Source organism: Aphelocoma coerulescens, chromosome 9, assembly GCF_041296385.1.
Source record: "Aphelocoma coerulescens isolate FSJ_1873_10779 chromosome 9, UR_Acoe_1.0, whole genome shotgun sequence".
Classification (NCBI taxonomy): domain Eukaryota; kingdom Metazoa; phylum Chordata; class Aves; order Passeriformes; family Corvidae; genus Aphelocoma; species Aphelocoma coerulescens.
The window spans coordinates 7,709,478-7,724,142 of record NC_091023.1 but is presented as its reverse complement, the minus strand read 5'-3'; the positions used below and the strand labels follow the sequence as shown (position 1 = coordinate 7,724,142).

Below are 14,665 nucleotides of genomic sequence, written 5' to 3'. Positions count from 1 at the left end.
ACAGGACATCTTTGTTTCTAAACTGGAGAGACTTGATTTTGATAAATGGATCACTCGGTGGATAAGGAGTTGGCTAGAGCAGGATGCCCAGAGATCTTTGTAGCTGCCCCGTCCCTGCAAGTGTTGAAGGCCAGGTTGGATGGGGCTTTGAACAACCTGGTCTAAGGACAGGTGTCCCTGACATGGCAGGGGAGTTGGAACTAAATCATAGAATCACAGAATATCCTGAGTTGGAGGGGACCCATCAGGATCATCGAGCCCAGCTCCGGCCCTGTACAGGACACCCCCAGAGTCACACCTTGTGTCTGAGAGCATTGTCCAAATGCTTCTTGAACAGGCCTGGTGCTGTCACCCCTTCCCTGGGGAGCCTATTCAGTGCCCAACCACCCTCTGGGTGGAAAACCTGTTCTTAATGTCCAACCTGAACCTCCCCTTACTCAGCTTTATGCTGTTAACCCGAGTCCTGGTGACCTTTAAAGGCCCTTCCAAACTAAGCCATTCTGTGGTTCACCACTGTGGGACCCACTCTGGGTTCTCCTCAAGGTCCCCAAGACCCTTTGTGTCTTCAGGAGTCAGATTCTTTACAAGGGGGCATAACTGTCTGTAAATCTTTAACTCCTTAAAACCCTGTGCCTTTTTTTTCCCCAGCCTCTTCTGTATTACCAAGTGCCCTATTTCCTCAATTAATAGCAAACAGACACAAAAATACTACTTGGTAAAATGGGAAAGCTTTTATGAGCATGAGGAAAATCAATTTTGTTGCTTAGAGCTTAGATGGTTTGTTTCTATGGTATTACTTTCCCCATCATCCCCATTTGTCTGTGCAATTGTTCTCTACTGACAGATGGGCTTTAGCAGTGGCTGGTGTTTGAAACAGACGAAATTCATTGCTGTTGTTTAAAAAATGTGGGGTTTCGAGAAAACATTTATTAGTTTATCAGGAAGTAGTTTTGTCTTTTTGTCAGCACTCCAAAGAAACTTGATTTGTTGCCTCACCTGGGAAATACAGAATCATCTGTGCAATCTGATTTTGTCATGATGCTTCCTTAACATATGTAAAGTGTATTTACTTAATCTCTGTCCTTTAAAAGAAGGAACTGTGGGACTAATGAAGCATTGCTTCCTGGTTTTGTGTCTTCTGGCTGACTTGATGTGAAATCTTCAGGTCACTTTGCCTGCAGTTACAGCTTTGATGTGAGCTCATTCTCTTCAGGATTTCTTGGCAAGATGTGGCCTTGCAGCCCAGCCTGGTGTTCCATGTGCTCACTTCCAGGATGTCTATCCTGTCCTGTAGGAACAGTTATCCTTGAGCCTGCTGCTGCTCTGTCAGATTGGGCTGAGGGTGGCTATTGACTGAAGTAGCTGAGGGGAAAGGGTTAGGAGGGATGCAGATGGTGTGATTGTGTAAGTCTATTTTCCTATTAACAAAAGAATACGCTTTTGTTCAGGATCAAACTTGTTCTCATGCATTCATCTCCTGCATGTTTGTGCAAGAACAATGGCTGGGTTCCCTCCAGCCTTGCCCTCCCTTTCACACTGTGCAGCCCTGAGTGAGTGGAAGTGGGTTTGACCCCCATGTCCATTTGTGTCCACCCATGGTTTGTCAAGACAGCCTTTTGAGGCATCTCTTCTACATCAGTCTGTTCAGTTCACTGCAGGGGGAGGAATATCTTCAGCTCTTGTCTGTTGTATTTGGCCGGAGGCGCGGTATCTTTGTGTCACTGGAGTTTTGCAGCACTGCTGGAAGTATTAAAGTCATCCAGGTCACATCAGGAACTGCCTTGTATGGGCTGCTTCAGCTGAGCAGAAGGTATTGTCTGTACACTGCTGCTTCAGTCCAGATGGGAATTGAACAAAGACTTGGATGCAAAAGAAGATGACAAAAGTATCCTGGTCATTCCAGAAGCATTGCAAATTTTAAGCTGTTAGTGAATGTCTTTTTATAAATGATACAGAGGTGAGGCCCTAGGATCATCCACTGCAAAATGTACAGACAGGCACTGAGAGAATGGAGCCATCTCTTGTGGAGTCTGGCAGATCTACAGCAGCCTTGTGATGCTGTAGACGCCTGTGGAGCTGCTACTAGTGAGTGTTCCTCCTTATCCCCATCCTCACCATGGTACTGCCCTTAGAAAACCAATAGCAGACTGAGGCTCCCTCATGATGTATGAAGGCTTGCCAAGCTTGGAAAACATTGACACAATCAAAGACTGAAGCTTGAGCTGAGGGGCCAAATTTTCTCTCCAATGTGTTATTACAGTTTCTGCAATTGCATTAAAGTTCTGGTGAGCGATTCTGTCAAGCCAGAGGAGCTCTCATCTGTCTGATTGTCACTTTCTACCATCTGCAGGCCTTTCCTCAGTCTGCTCAGGGATCAGCTCTGGCACGTGCCCTGGGATTTGCAACTGGCTAGACTGAGGAATGATGCTTTCCAGGAGTATTTCTCTCATTTATGGCTTTTTAACTTATTTCATTTTAAACGCTGACTGGCTCCACTACACATTACAGCAAAAGGAACTGCAGTGAAAGAAAGGCAGTGGGAATGTATTCAGCGACATTTTGAGGCCATCACTTAATGGATATTCCGATTTTGAAATTGAAGCTGTAGGGCTGTTGATCCTCTACAAAGCCATAGAGGTAAAATGTAACATGAATTATCTAAAAAGAAAAGGGTTAGGGTGGTGAAAAGTAGTAATGACTGAGAAATTGCAATATCAAAACTTAATTGTTCCTTGGGCTTTAAATCTCACGTGTGTGACACCTATTGGTATTACTTACTTGGTGAAGCAGGGTGAGTAGAAATGTAAAATGGCAAATGATCCTGTAAAATGCAAAGGGAAGCTGAAAATGTAATTTTCAATTTAGCATTAAGCCTTTTTTGTGTGTTAATTTGCTGTTTTAGTATAACCCTGACACTTGAATATTAAAAATGGCCACATCAGCTATTTGGCAAGTCAGGAAGGTATTCAGTGCGACAGAAGGGTGGCTGAAGGGTGAAAGATGAATGATTTTGTGCCCAGAGAGAGAGGAAGATGTAACCAGAAGCTCACGCCTGTGCTGAATTCAGACATGAAGTTCAGCTGTGCCCCTTAGGGCAGCTTGAAGTGACTATGGAAATTTGCTCCATGGTTTGGGCTGCTGCCTAAATAGATGGTTCTGCCTTTGAGCTTTTAATTTTTTTTTCCTCTCTTTCTTTCCTTTTGCCAGAGCAAGTATTTACATAACTGTCTGATATTCCAGATCAGAGGGCTTATCCACCTGATAATAACCTCACAAAATAAAACACTAGATTTTGCTTGCTTTAATTTTCTGAGGCGGACCTATTTCAAGGCTATTTGAATGCAGGTGGCTGAAGGCAAAAGGGAAGAATGACTAGAAAGGGTTGGTAGAAAGGAGGTAGCAGCTTGAACATTTGCACCCTTATGGTAATTATGAGATCACATGGGTATTCCTGTTAAATACTGTGGAAAGAAAAGTGCCGTTTTCTTTCAGGTACTTTAGACTGAAATATTGCTAGTTTTAAAAGTACTTGCATAAGTACAAGAAGGCAATTTTTGTTGTAATGTGTTACTATATTTGTTTTTCAAATTGCGTTGCTGTATTCTGAGAAGGGATTATGCAGAACTGTTTACAGACTTGAAAGTGTTTTCAGTCTTCTTTTATGTTTCTTGGGGATAGAAATCTCTACATTTAAAACCAACTTTCATCTTGAGAGGGGAGAATTCCAGAAACACATGCAGAGAGAGGAAGGCATAAAACCAACCCAAAACCTCAAGTCAGCTCAATTCCAGAGTACAGTAGATGGAAGTATTTAAAAATATACATTCCACTGTATTCATTGCTACTCAGGATTCTTTCTGCATTCTTCATCATATGACTAAACTGCTTCTAAGTCGGGTGGTACAGATGGTGTGGTATTTCAGATTATTCTAATTCCAAGCAGCTAAATGCACAGTCTTTTTTAATAACAAGCTTATCCTGAATTTTGAAACAATTACATTTTTTTCACATTACAGAACAAGTTACTCTTTATGGAGGAATGTCCTTGGGATTTTCAGGATTTGCATTCCTTTCAGGAATCGAAGAAGTCATGACTTACTGCTGCATTGTTCATCCCACATATTAAATGTCATTTGCTAAGTGTGCATGCAGCTTAAAATTTTGTCTGTAGTGCAGGATAGCTTAGAATAGCCAAGCATTTTTGTCTGGTTGCATTGTTACTGCATATTCCCAGTTTGACAAAGGAAGCCAACACTGTTGATATATTGCCCATTTTGAACAATGTTGGATACCAGCATCTATAGTTGAATCCAAGCTAGCCAGCCTTTTTAAGGTGCCAAAAATGTGTTTAATTCATTGTCACCCTCAAAACTGTGTTGTCATGGTTATGTAGCTGTTTGCACACTGGGAACAAAGTTGATAGATACTGGGCCTTGTGCCTTCACATTGTCTGGGTGGGGGTAAAAGTCCTTGTCCTTGAACATATAAACCCTTTTCATTGATCTGCCCAGCACAGCATATCATGTGTTTTTCTTCCTCCTATTCCTTCTATGGGAACTTTGGGACTGGAGTTAGATTCAGAGTGTTCAAACACTGAGGGTATCTGTTTTGTTCAAGCATCTGGGGAACGAACAGTTTTGGTGCCCACAGAGGAGTGGCCTTGGTTCAGAGCCTCCTGCTGCCTCTCTTGGCATTCAGGAGTCCTTGCTGGCTGGCGACAAAGCCCATGTTGGCAGGGGAGGTGGCACTGAGGTCTGGCTGCAGGAGGGAAAAAAAGAATGAGGGAAAATAGCAGAAAGAATGAGAACTGCTCTGTCGACATTGGAAATGCTGTTGGATAGAGGCATCTCCTTTCCTGCTTTTTGTGATAGCCACTGTCACTGGTCAGTGTCATTAGCTGGGGCTCACCTGCTGCTTCTCACTCTTTGGGTAAGTGTTGTTTTAGCAGGATTAACCTGAGCCCCCTAGCATGTTCCTAATGTAGTTTTGAATTTCGTTTGTGGTGTCATTTCTCATGCGTGTTTGTTAAGCCTCTTGCTGTCTAGTTTGTGATCCAGAGGGAAATACAACTATGAATGCTGAAAGCTGACTTTGCAGAAGGCGTGTTTCTTTTATCAGTTATGTTCTACTGATGCCAACATACCAAACTGTTAAAAAACGCACCCTATTTAATTACAGCAAAGTGATGTCCCAGCAAGCCTTTCTCTGGTAAGTGTAATTTGTGGTTTTATTGTGAATAAGTTCCCTAAATATTTTAGCAGTCTGAATGAAGACACTGCTAAGTGACATTGACACACTTTTCCTGTTTGGAGTTGTATTGTTCTTGTACAGTACATTTAGTCTAATCATTGTAGCCTGACAAAGTTTGGCATGAACAGGAAGCTTTGAGACAGAAATTATTTAGGTTGCAAACAGTCTTCTCAATCAGAGATTTCCAGGTGCTGATTATTTTCCACAAAATATCTTTTATTGCAGCGATAACTGGTGAAATTTAGTGTTTGTCATTAAACCAGTGTAATGGAGAGGTCATACATTAAGCCAGTAACTCCTGTAGTGGTTAGAAATTACTGGAAGAGCAAAGATTTGGGAAAACCTTCAAAGCAAAACTTTACAGTGGAAATCAGGTCTTTCTATTTCTGAATATTCATGTGTCTGGTGAGAAGATTTAGGCAAGGAAATCGAAGTTTCTCTAAGAGGTGTAAGATTGCAAAAAGTCACAGCAGTTAAATGAGACTGCTTTGACTAGTTTTTGTTAACGCAGGAGACGGTAAGGTTTTACAACCAAATATTTCTGTAAATGGGTTGAACACTAACGAGTCTGACAGGAATAATCTTCTGTCCCTAACCCACAGCTTTTGCTAGTGGTGTGTGGTGTATCCATCCAGTGCTGCAGACGGGAAGCCAGTCTGGGGTACCTCTGCCAGATGAATTGTTTGTCACTCCCCTTCCCTCTGGGGGAGTGTGCTCAGCTTTCCCAGGAGCTGCTGGGGTGGAGAGAAGCTGCCTGCAGAGCCCTGTAGTAGGGGGGCAAGTATGACTTTGCTGAGGCTTCTGCGCTGCAAGTGTGTGACCTGTGGAAATAGGGAGGGGATGTTTGATGGTGCAGATAGGCTGAGCCCTGGTGAGCTGTGTCCCTCCAGCAGCAGCTGCTGATGGGGTGGAGGGCAAAGTGGTGCTTCCCTGCTGTTCTGTGCCTCGGCTGTGTCTCTGCCATCTGCTTGGTGTAAAAGGACAGGATACAGGCGAGGCAATAGATGATCTGGCCTTTGAGACACATTGCTCCTGCAAGCACCCAAGGGGACTGTTGTGAGCTGCCAGGAGGAGTTTGTGGATGAGTCGCTCCCGGTGGAGCTCACATTGCTGCTGCCTGGGTTGGGAGGCAGGGCTGCTCCTCATGTAAAGGCTTCCTGTCAGCTACTACTCAGCTCCAGCAACCAGAGCTGCCTAACTGTAAGATCTTTCCACTGTTGTTTCAGCCTATGTCCATACAAAGCTATTTGGCAAAATATTCCATTATTTCATTAATTTTTGTGGTAATGTTCATGTGTGATGAAAAACCTAATATTGTAAGATACAGTTTCAAATCAAAGTACTTACCGAGGGCACCCCAGAGTACAGGCAGGGTTGTGTGTGTATCGAGGTACTCATAATATGGTGCATTTTACTCCTCCGAATTACTGATCTATCTATTAGAAGCCTGTTTATGTTACAGTTTGGGGCACATGAGGAAGAATGTCTTTGGCTTGCCAAGTGAGTCAATTCGGCGTTTATAATTTCTTGGTGATTTGCCAGGTAAACATCTGTGCCAAGTTTAGTTTCTCATGTGATCAGGAAGTGATACAGCAGGATGCACTGAGGACTTCCCCGGCTGTCTCCCCTCAGCACCCTGACAGGAATGTGGTAATTGTCTTGTGCTTTAAAGTAGAAATTTTCAAAGGCATGTAGAGCTAAATCCTATACAGGAATCACTGACGTTCCCCTTGAAAATCTGATGTTTTCCCTTTTCATTTCCTTTCAAGCTCAAATAATCACCTTTTTTAAAAGGAACTACCCAGTCCCTGGGCATGTGTCCTCCTATGAAAGTTTGCTTACAAGATTTACTCCTGTTGCTTCCCTGTATTAGTGTCATTATTTAATTTCTCCTGGGATTATTGGTGTGGAATAAAGTCCTGAACTTGCTTTGCTGGGCCAAATTGGCATTGTAGCTTTGAAACAACCCACGAGTGCTTCTCCACTACTGGAAATGGGAAGCATCAACTTAAATGTAATTGCTGTTTAAAGCTTTGGATTCCTTTTACATGGTTTGGAAAGGAATAAGGGGGATCATTCAAGTTGATCTCATGTGAAGAGCTCTGTGAATTGTGAGTCTTCCTGCAAATGTGACATGAGAGGATTGGATACCTATGTATATTTTTTTTATTTTCAAAGATTAAAATTAGGTGCAACGAGTTGGTTCTTCCACATTGAGGTGTGGGCATATATACCCTTGTGGGACCAGTCACCAGAAAATATTTTCATGTAGTAACTTAACTGTCATGTGGTTTTAAAAATTCAACTCTTTACTTTTTTTCTTTTTTTTTTTTTTTTTTGAAAGATGGCTTTCACATAACGTATGTATGGTTTAATTTCTGTGTTTAATACATGCAGAAAATCCTTTGCATGGTATTTGCCATTGGAAATACCATGAGGACTTCATTCACTTCTCAAACTCGGTTGGATGGTAAACTTCACAGGGTTTTTTTCCCTAAACTTTTTTGTTTCCTTCTATTGTGATTGCATGTTTCTTACCTTCTTTCAGACATTATCTTTGGAATGGGATAGTGTGTTTGGAATAGAAGTTCTTTAAAAGGAAGAGCATGGACTTGACTTACCAAGTGAAGTCTTGCAGGATGTTTTTTGCAAGAACATCTCTGCCCATCTGCTGTTTGGTATTTTATGACAACCCCCTGTCACCTGGGCTCTTCAGCCTCTTGAGAGTGTGGAGATTTTTTGCTTCTTGAAACACTTCATCACTCTGTCAGTAAATAAACAGAGTGGGTCTACTCAGCTATATTTGAGCATTCCTGGACTTGGCACTGATTTTGCTAGAAGACAGAAGTATGTCTGGTGCTGCAGATACTCTGTTTGATCCCATGTCAATCACCTATTTGAGTTTTTAGGACTTTGTCTTCATCTTTATTCCTTTAGTACTTTTAGAAGTTCTTTATTTACCTCTGCTCTCTGCCTGAGCTCTAAAACATGACTAAATCTAGATTATCCAGGTTTTTCCTGGTGCTTTTTTACCATGTTCGTCTGTGGAAGCAGAGAAATAATACACTTCAAAATCATGTATTCTCCTTAATGTGTCTTAATGTGTTCCAGGTCAGCTGAATACTGAAATATGGGAACTGTGGATTAATTAGCCTGCTGTCCATTAGCAGGAGGAACATCCCCAGCTGCAGTAGCTGCCCATTAGAAATGTCTGCCCAAGAACTGAAACTGCCATTCTTCATTTGTCCTTCCATGGCTCCTCTTCCTCAATCCCTCTATTTTTTTTAGCTTATTTAAAAAAAACCTAAATCTTGATGAATTTATGATGGTTTTCTCCTTTTATTTAATGCCAGGATAAGTTTAAAAATTAACACTTATATTTTGCAGCCTTTTGCTGTTGGCTGCATTTGTTTTAATGAGGGCAGAGAAGCTGAAGTCTCTGTCACCAGGGCCCAGGGCAGAGCACATCTGGAAGTAAAAGGAGATTCTGACCTAGTGCATGTCTGAGACTGAACCAAAAGCACAAGTGAAAGTGAAGCTACTGCTGCACATAAAGTTTATCACTGTTGCTGGGGAACAGCGTCCGCCTGCTTTGGGCCCGCTGTGAACTTGGCCAGACAAAATAGGTGGAAGGGCAGAAGGTGGGGAATGTCTGCATCCTATTATGAATTGGAGGAAATGACTGTCTGCGCTCTGTGTGCTGGTGGGCTCCACATCCTGCTGGCAGCCTGGTTAGCGCTGCAGGACACTTCACAAGGAGGAGTGAATTTAGCTCTGGTGTTTAAAATAGCTCCTAGGGATGAGAAGAAGCACTTCAGAAATATGCTGTGGGTTTTCTGTTGGCTTTCTTAAACTAACTGGAAACTTTCTGCTTTCTTTCAGGAGCATTTTTTACTCTGGAAACATTGCTGCTAAAAAGCTCCAAACAGGAGGAGTAAATCCAGTCGGCTTGTCAGGTCACTGGCTCAGTGTAACGGTGCTTTCATGAGGTGACGTTGGGCCAAAGTCAACTTTTCTTTCTCCTTTGTAAACCTGCAGCCAAGCAATGGGCCAGAAAATCTCAGGGAGCATAAAGTCTGTGGATGTGAGGGAGCCCCCTTATAGACCCGTGAAACGAGAGCTGAGAGGCCCGGATTTTTGCAAGCCCGCGCGCTTGGACATGCTGCTGGATATGCCCCCTGCCAAGCTGGAGGTCCAGTACAAACACGCTTGGAATAACGAAGATCGCTCTTTAAATATATTTGTAAAGGAAGACGATAAACTGACTTTTCACAGACACCCGGTGGCCCAAAGCACAGATTGCATCCGGGGCAAGGTGGGCTACACACGGGGCCTGCACGTGTGGCAGATCCACTGGCCCACGAGGCAGCGGGGGACTCACGCCGTGGTGGGCGTCTCCACAGCCGAGGCGCCGCTGCACTCGGTGGGATACACGTCCTTGGTTGGTAGCAACAGTGAATCCTGGGGCTGGGATCTGGGGCGCAACAAACTCTACCACAACTGTAAAAACCAGCCCGGGGTCACATACCCTGTCTTTTTGGAACCAGATGAGTCTTTTGTACTCCCAGACTCCTTACTGGTGGTTTTGGATATGGATGAAGGGACGCTTAGCTTCATGGTCGATGGACAGTATCTTGGAGTGGCCTTCAGGGGACTAAAAGGGAAAAAACTTTACCCCATAGTCAGTGCAGTTTGGGGGCACTGTGAAATTACAATGAGATACATCAATGGACTTGACCGTAAGTGTTGCATTTCTTCATTACCCTCTCAACTTTTCTTTTTCTTTCTCCTTTTGCTGTGGACAGTGTGCAGGAGGGAGCAGACTGTTCAACTGTGAGGAGACTGCACCCCATACTTACTGCCCACAATGAATATATCTCTGTTGTGTCTTATAATGATGGTATGGATTGTATCAAAATACCTTCCTTTTTGGCAGGCACAGAGGCAAGAATTCCATGTCCAAAGAAACTGAACAGGCTGAGAAAAAGATACTGAGAAACTTCCTGGGTATATTTAACAGTAAAACTCTTGTTTACTGGAGGATATGTTTTTAATCTGTGGTTTCCAAATAGGATTTGCGGATCCTGTAAAAATTTCCTGTAGTAGTGGAAACTCTTACATGGTGTGCATAAACATACTTGAACACAGGTCAGACAAGTTCTTTCTATAGTTGCCTTCTCAGGACCCTCAGAAGCAGCTGCGGATCCCCAAGAATCTGGAAACTGAGGTCAAATACTGCTTTCAGCAGTTTTTCTGAAAGAGTTCTGTTCCTTAGTTCACTTCAGAAGGTACTCTCTCAGGATATTGTCCAGAAATCAGTGTTTGGGATAAGCATGAGCTATTTCTGATCTAACAGGGTAATACCTAATGAAACTGTTACATGAGGAGCAGCATGTTGCTGCTGTGACCTCCAAGCAGCAGCCCAGCAGAAGGTGAGTTGCAGAAGTGGGTCCTGTCCTGTTGTCCATGCGCAGGAAGGCATGGGCTCTGCCAGGTCTGTGCCCAATTCGCTCGAGGCCAGCCCTTCGCCATCAGCTTCTCAGCTGCTGGAAGCTAGGGGATAAAAGGATGGGCAAGGTAGCAGGTGGAACTTGGTTCTTGATTAAAACTGTATTATCTGAGGCGTAGTAGGAGCTGCAAATATCAATATATAGAAACAAATAGATGGCAGGGCAACATTTTCTTGTTATTTTGGGCTCTTTGAATGGAACTTAGTCTTTTAAGAAGACAGTAAGAGCAAGTGTTCAACACTTGCCTTTCAATTAGTAATTTCTAAAAGAATTTACTATTCTTTTCCATTAGGATGGAGTGGTCTACATTTTTTTCTGTCAAAAATTAATTATCTTCTCATTAACCTTACATCTGACATCCCAAGTAGAAACATAATTAAATAGTTCAACCCTGCTTAAGATTACGTTTTCCTAAACATCTGTAATAAGCTCTGGGGGGAAAGACTTTTTATCCACAGAAGCTGTGCAAGTTTTACAGCTAGATGCTAAATGGCAGCTTCCCAAGTGCTTTCATACAGGGGAATATCCGAGTATCTTAAGTATTTTGCAATTACTCAGTCATTGCAGAATGATGTGCTGACAGTCTTTTTTTGGGTTGTAGGGGAGAGAGACTTTTGCAAACTGAGTATTTGTTTGCGAAAGCAGTTTTTATAATACTGGGAATATCTGCCAAACTAAGCAAAGTACAGCTCAGCTTGGTCCACCAAGTCCACACAAGGAATTGTTCTGTATTCCTTTTGTAGCTTTCACAGGGCTGCTCAAGGGAGCTCTAGAAAGATGAAAACACAGGAGGAGGATGTGAATGAGTTCGGTAGAAATTATAAAATAAAAGGGAATAAATGGAGAAGGATAGCTGTGGTCTGTGAGATGTCAGACAGAAAAATTCCTATCCGGTTTCTCGTGGGATAATTTTGCTGGAAGAGGCAGGATAGCTTCCTAAACTATCCCTGAGAAAGTCAAAGTCTCTATTTTTTTTTAAGCACGTGAACTCGTGGATAAAAGCAAACTTGTGAACTAAACTTTTATGTAGGCTTGAGTGTTAATCTGATCATGTGAAGAGGAAGTTTAAAGCCTCTTCGCCATGGGGCAGTTTGACATCCTGGAATCACATAATTTACTATCACATGTTTGCTGATCTATTACTGTCCTACAACAAAAACAGCATTCAAGAAACCAAATGAGCTTGTTTAGCTGTTGCTCCAAAGGAAACACTGTCTCTTTTCTGCTAAAGGTGTTTTTATATAGCTAGCCCATGTGCAACAGTGCAAGCTTGGCTGTGGCATTCTTCATGTTTGCTCTCATTGCATTTTTGATTGCAGGTTTTTATAATTGCTTGTTCTTGTGAAAATCAGAGCAAATATTGCAGGACAGTTGTGTTCACAAATGTAAATACATTGGAACATACATGTATGTGGGGTGTTGTTATTTTTTGGTTCTTTTCTAATCTTACCAATTAGGTCTTTTTTTCTTTTTTTTCCCTAATACTTTTTTTCCCCCTTGTATTCCCTGGAAGTATCTCCTGCAGCTTTTAGTAGATCTGGCCATAGTAATTTAGCTGGTTTTGCAGCTGCTGTCAAGCAGTGCCTCGTAACTTGCTATTCAGTGATTGATTGTTGCTGCTCAGAATGCAAACCACAGCTTGTGATGGTTGTTTGTGTGGTGTCCTACAGAGCAAACTGAGACCTCCACGGCAGGGATTTCTAGTGTTTTCAATACTTGCTGCTTAAATTGAAGACCTCTGAATACTTTAAAGGCCCGTGTATTTCAGTTGCTTGGCAAAGAATGAAAAGCTTGCAGGAATGGAAGAGTGAAAGGCTCAGATGACGGGCTTTCATGCAGCTGCAATGAACTTAAACATACGTCACAGATGATGCGGGCTTCCAAGTGTGTTAATTACTGCAGAGATGGCAGATTCACAGGAGGATAAGGCTGCAGGTCAAAGATCAAGGACCCGTGTGCCCTCTGTGCTCTGGATATTGCTCCTAGAATAATGCTGTAATTAAAATCAGTTGTACTTCTTCCAGCTGCATCTGATACCCACAGTATTCTGCTTCAGAAACTACTTTGAACATCACATGATGATGATCTGTGACTTTTCACAAGACTTTTTTTCCTTTTTTTTTTGAGAGACTTGGAGTTGCAAATATTTTCAGGATTTGGGAGGAAAGGCAGAGGGGCAGGATGGAGAGTGCTCATAGTAAGTACATTGAGTTCTTCCCAGCACAAACTCCTTTGATCAAATGCTGTCAGTACTTACCACACTGATGTTTGCCCAGTTCCTAAGCTGGACAGAATTTTACATCAGCCTTCTGACTTACTGCCTATTGCAATAATTAGAAACCTCAAATAACATAAAAGCAGTAGATGTTACTTTTCAGATCAGGGTATGTGCTTGTGTACAAAAAGCTGGTCTGTTTATATCTGGTGTCTGATGAGGAGTCCTGGAGACTATTTATAGACTGGAACAGAGAAATAGCAAAACACGTCTGTGTAAATGTACATTGCAGATCATGAACTGATCCATTAGTGTTTAAACAAAGCATTGGGAGGACAATCAATATAACAGTGCTGTGAAGGCAAACTTGGTCATTGAGTAGGTAAACTGAACTCATTGCAGTTTTTGCACTAAACCTCCCACAGTCCTTACTCAATTCTGAAAATAATAGTTGAGCTCAGGAAGCTGGAAGCATTTGTCTCAGAAGAGAAGACTTTACTTCCAAGTATGATTTATGAAAAACATTTGTCTGTACCCATTTGTGTTTTAACCTGCAGATCCTTCTTGCAGGATCTGGCCCTCACCAGCAAGGGTCCCTGGGCTCTGTGTCAGCAGTTACTGAGCGCTGCCATGCAACAGATCCCCTGCTTTTAACATCTCTGTTTACATCCCCAAAGGAAATGGAAGTATTATTCGATGTATATTCTTTGAATTTACCGACCATGAAGGAATAGGTGGACTAAATATCATCCGAACAGAAATTTTGGCTCCTGTTTTTGTGTGCCAGTAGCCTGCTCGCTCTGCCTGCAAGTTGGCTCAGTTCAGGGAGTTACGAGCCAGTGCATGCTCCTGTGTAGAGGCCCAGAACAGTAGTTCATGTTCCTGGATCCTGGGTTGCTTGGGGAAAGGGTGATGGTCCCTTGGGCTCCTGCCTCTCTTGGCTGCTGGGGCGCTTGCAGCCCACCAGGGAGGAGCTGGGGGTGGTTGTGTACTGCAGGTGTGGGGAGGGAGGAGGGGGTTCAGTGCATGTCCTCTCTGTTCGCTTGTACAGCTACAGAAGTTCCGGCATGTGGGGTGAGTTCAAACCTTTGGCTCTCAGCTGTTAAGATCACAGTGTAACCCCTGAAACTCTTTCAGACCTGAGGCTCTGTGTGTTTAGCATTTTGAATGAAGGGTGGTGCTTCTAAGCTAAAATACCAATTTTGGAGCTATGCACAACTTCTTTCCTCTTTCCCACTGTTCTCAGTTTATTTTCATTTGCATTGGTCTAACACACCACAAATGCTAATTATAAGCATACACTCTTCCCCTTGGAGGCCTTTTTGCCATAAAGAAATCTAAGTCAAAATTGCGGCGTTACTAACTGCCAGGAGAAATCCATAATCTCTCATCAGACTGGGTTTTCCCTCCACATGGTTTTCAATTAAAATTTTTAAATGGATTTGGTTTTTTGTTTATCTAAACTTGTTTTATGCTATTTATATAATACATTACTCAGGAGACTGCAGTGGGAATAATGTACTCTGAAAATCTGGTATTGCTAAACCTTAAAAAGGATTTTCCCTACAGACATGCAGTCAGAGGATGAAGCAGCAGCAATTAAGCAGCCAATGCTGTGAAGAAGCAGTCTTTAACGTTTGAGATAATTTAACAGGAAACAGCATTTCAAGCTTCAAGAGTCTGATAACTC

General features: G+C 42.6%; 1 protein-coding gene across 6 annotated transcripts in view; it reads left to right on the top strand.

Moving 5' to 3' along the window:
* Positions 1–14,665, top strand: part of SPSB4 (splA/ryanodine receptor domain and SOCS box containing 4) — a 79,564-nt gene that overhangs the window by 13,318 nt on the left and 51,581 nt on the right. For 5 of the 6 annotated variants that reach the window (XR_011152780.1, XM_069024591.1, XM_069024592.1 and 2 more), the window contains exon 2: positions 9,133–9,989. Coding sequence is in view for 5 of the 6 variants with exons in the window: in XM_069024591.1 (XP_068880692.1) it covers positions 9,296–9,989 (694 nt within the window). In the remaining variant the exon portion in view is untranslated. Of the gene's footprint in view, positions 1–9,132; positions 9,990–10,186; positions 10,258–14,665 lie in introns of all 6 variants that reach the window. The other variant, XM_069024594.1, reaches the window with a different exon arrangement.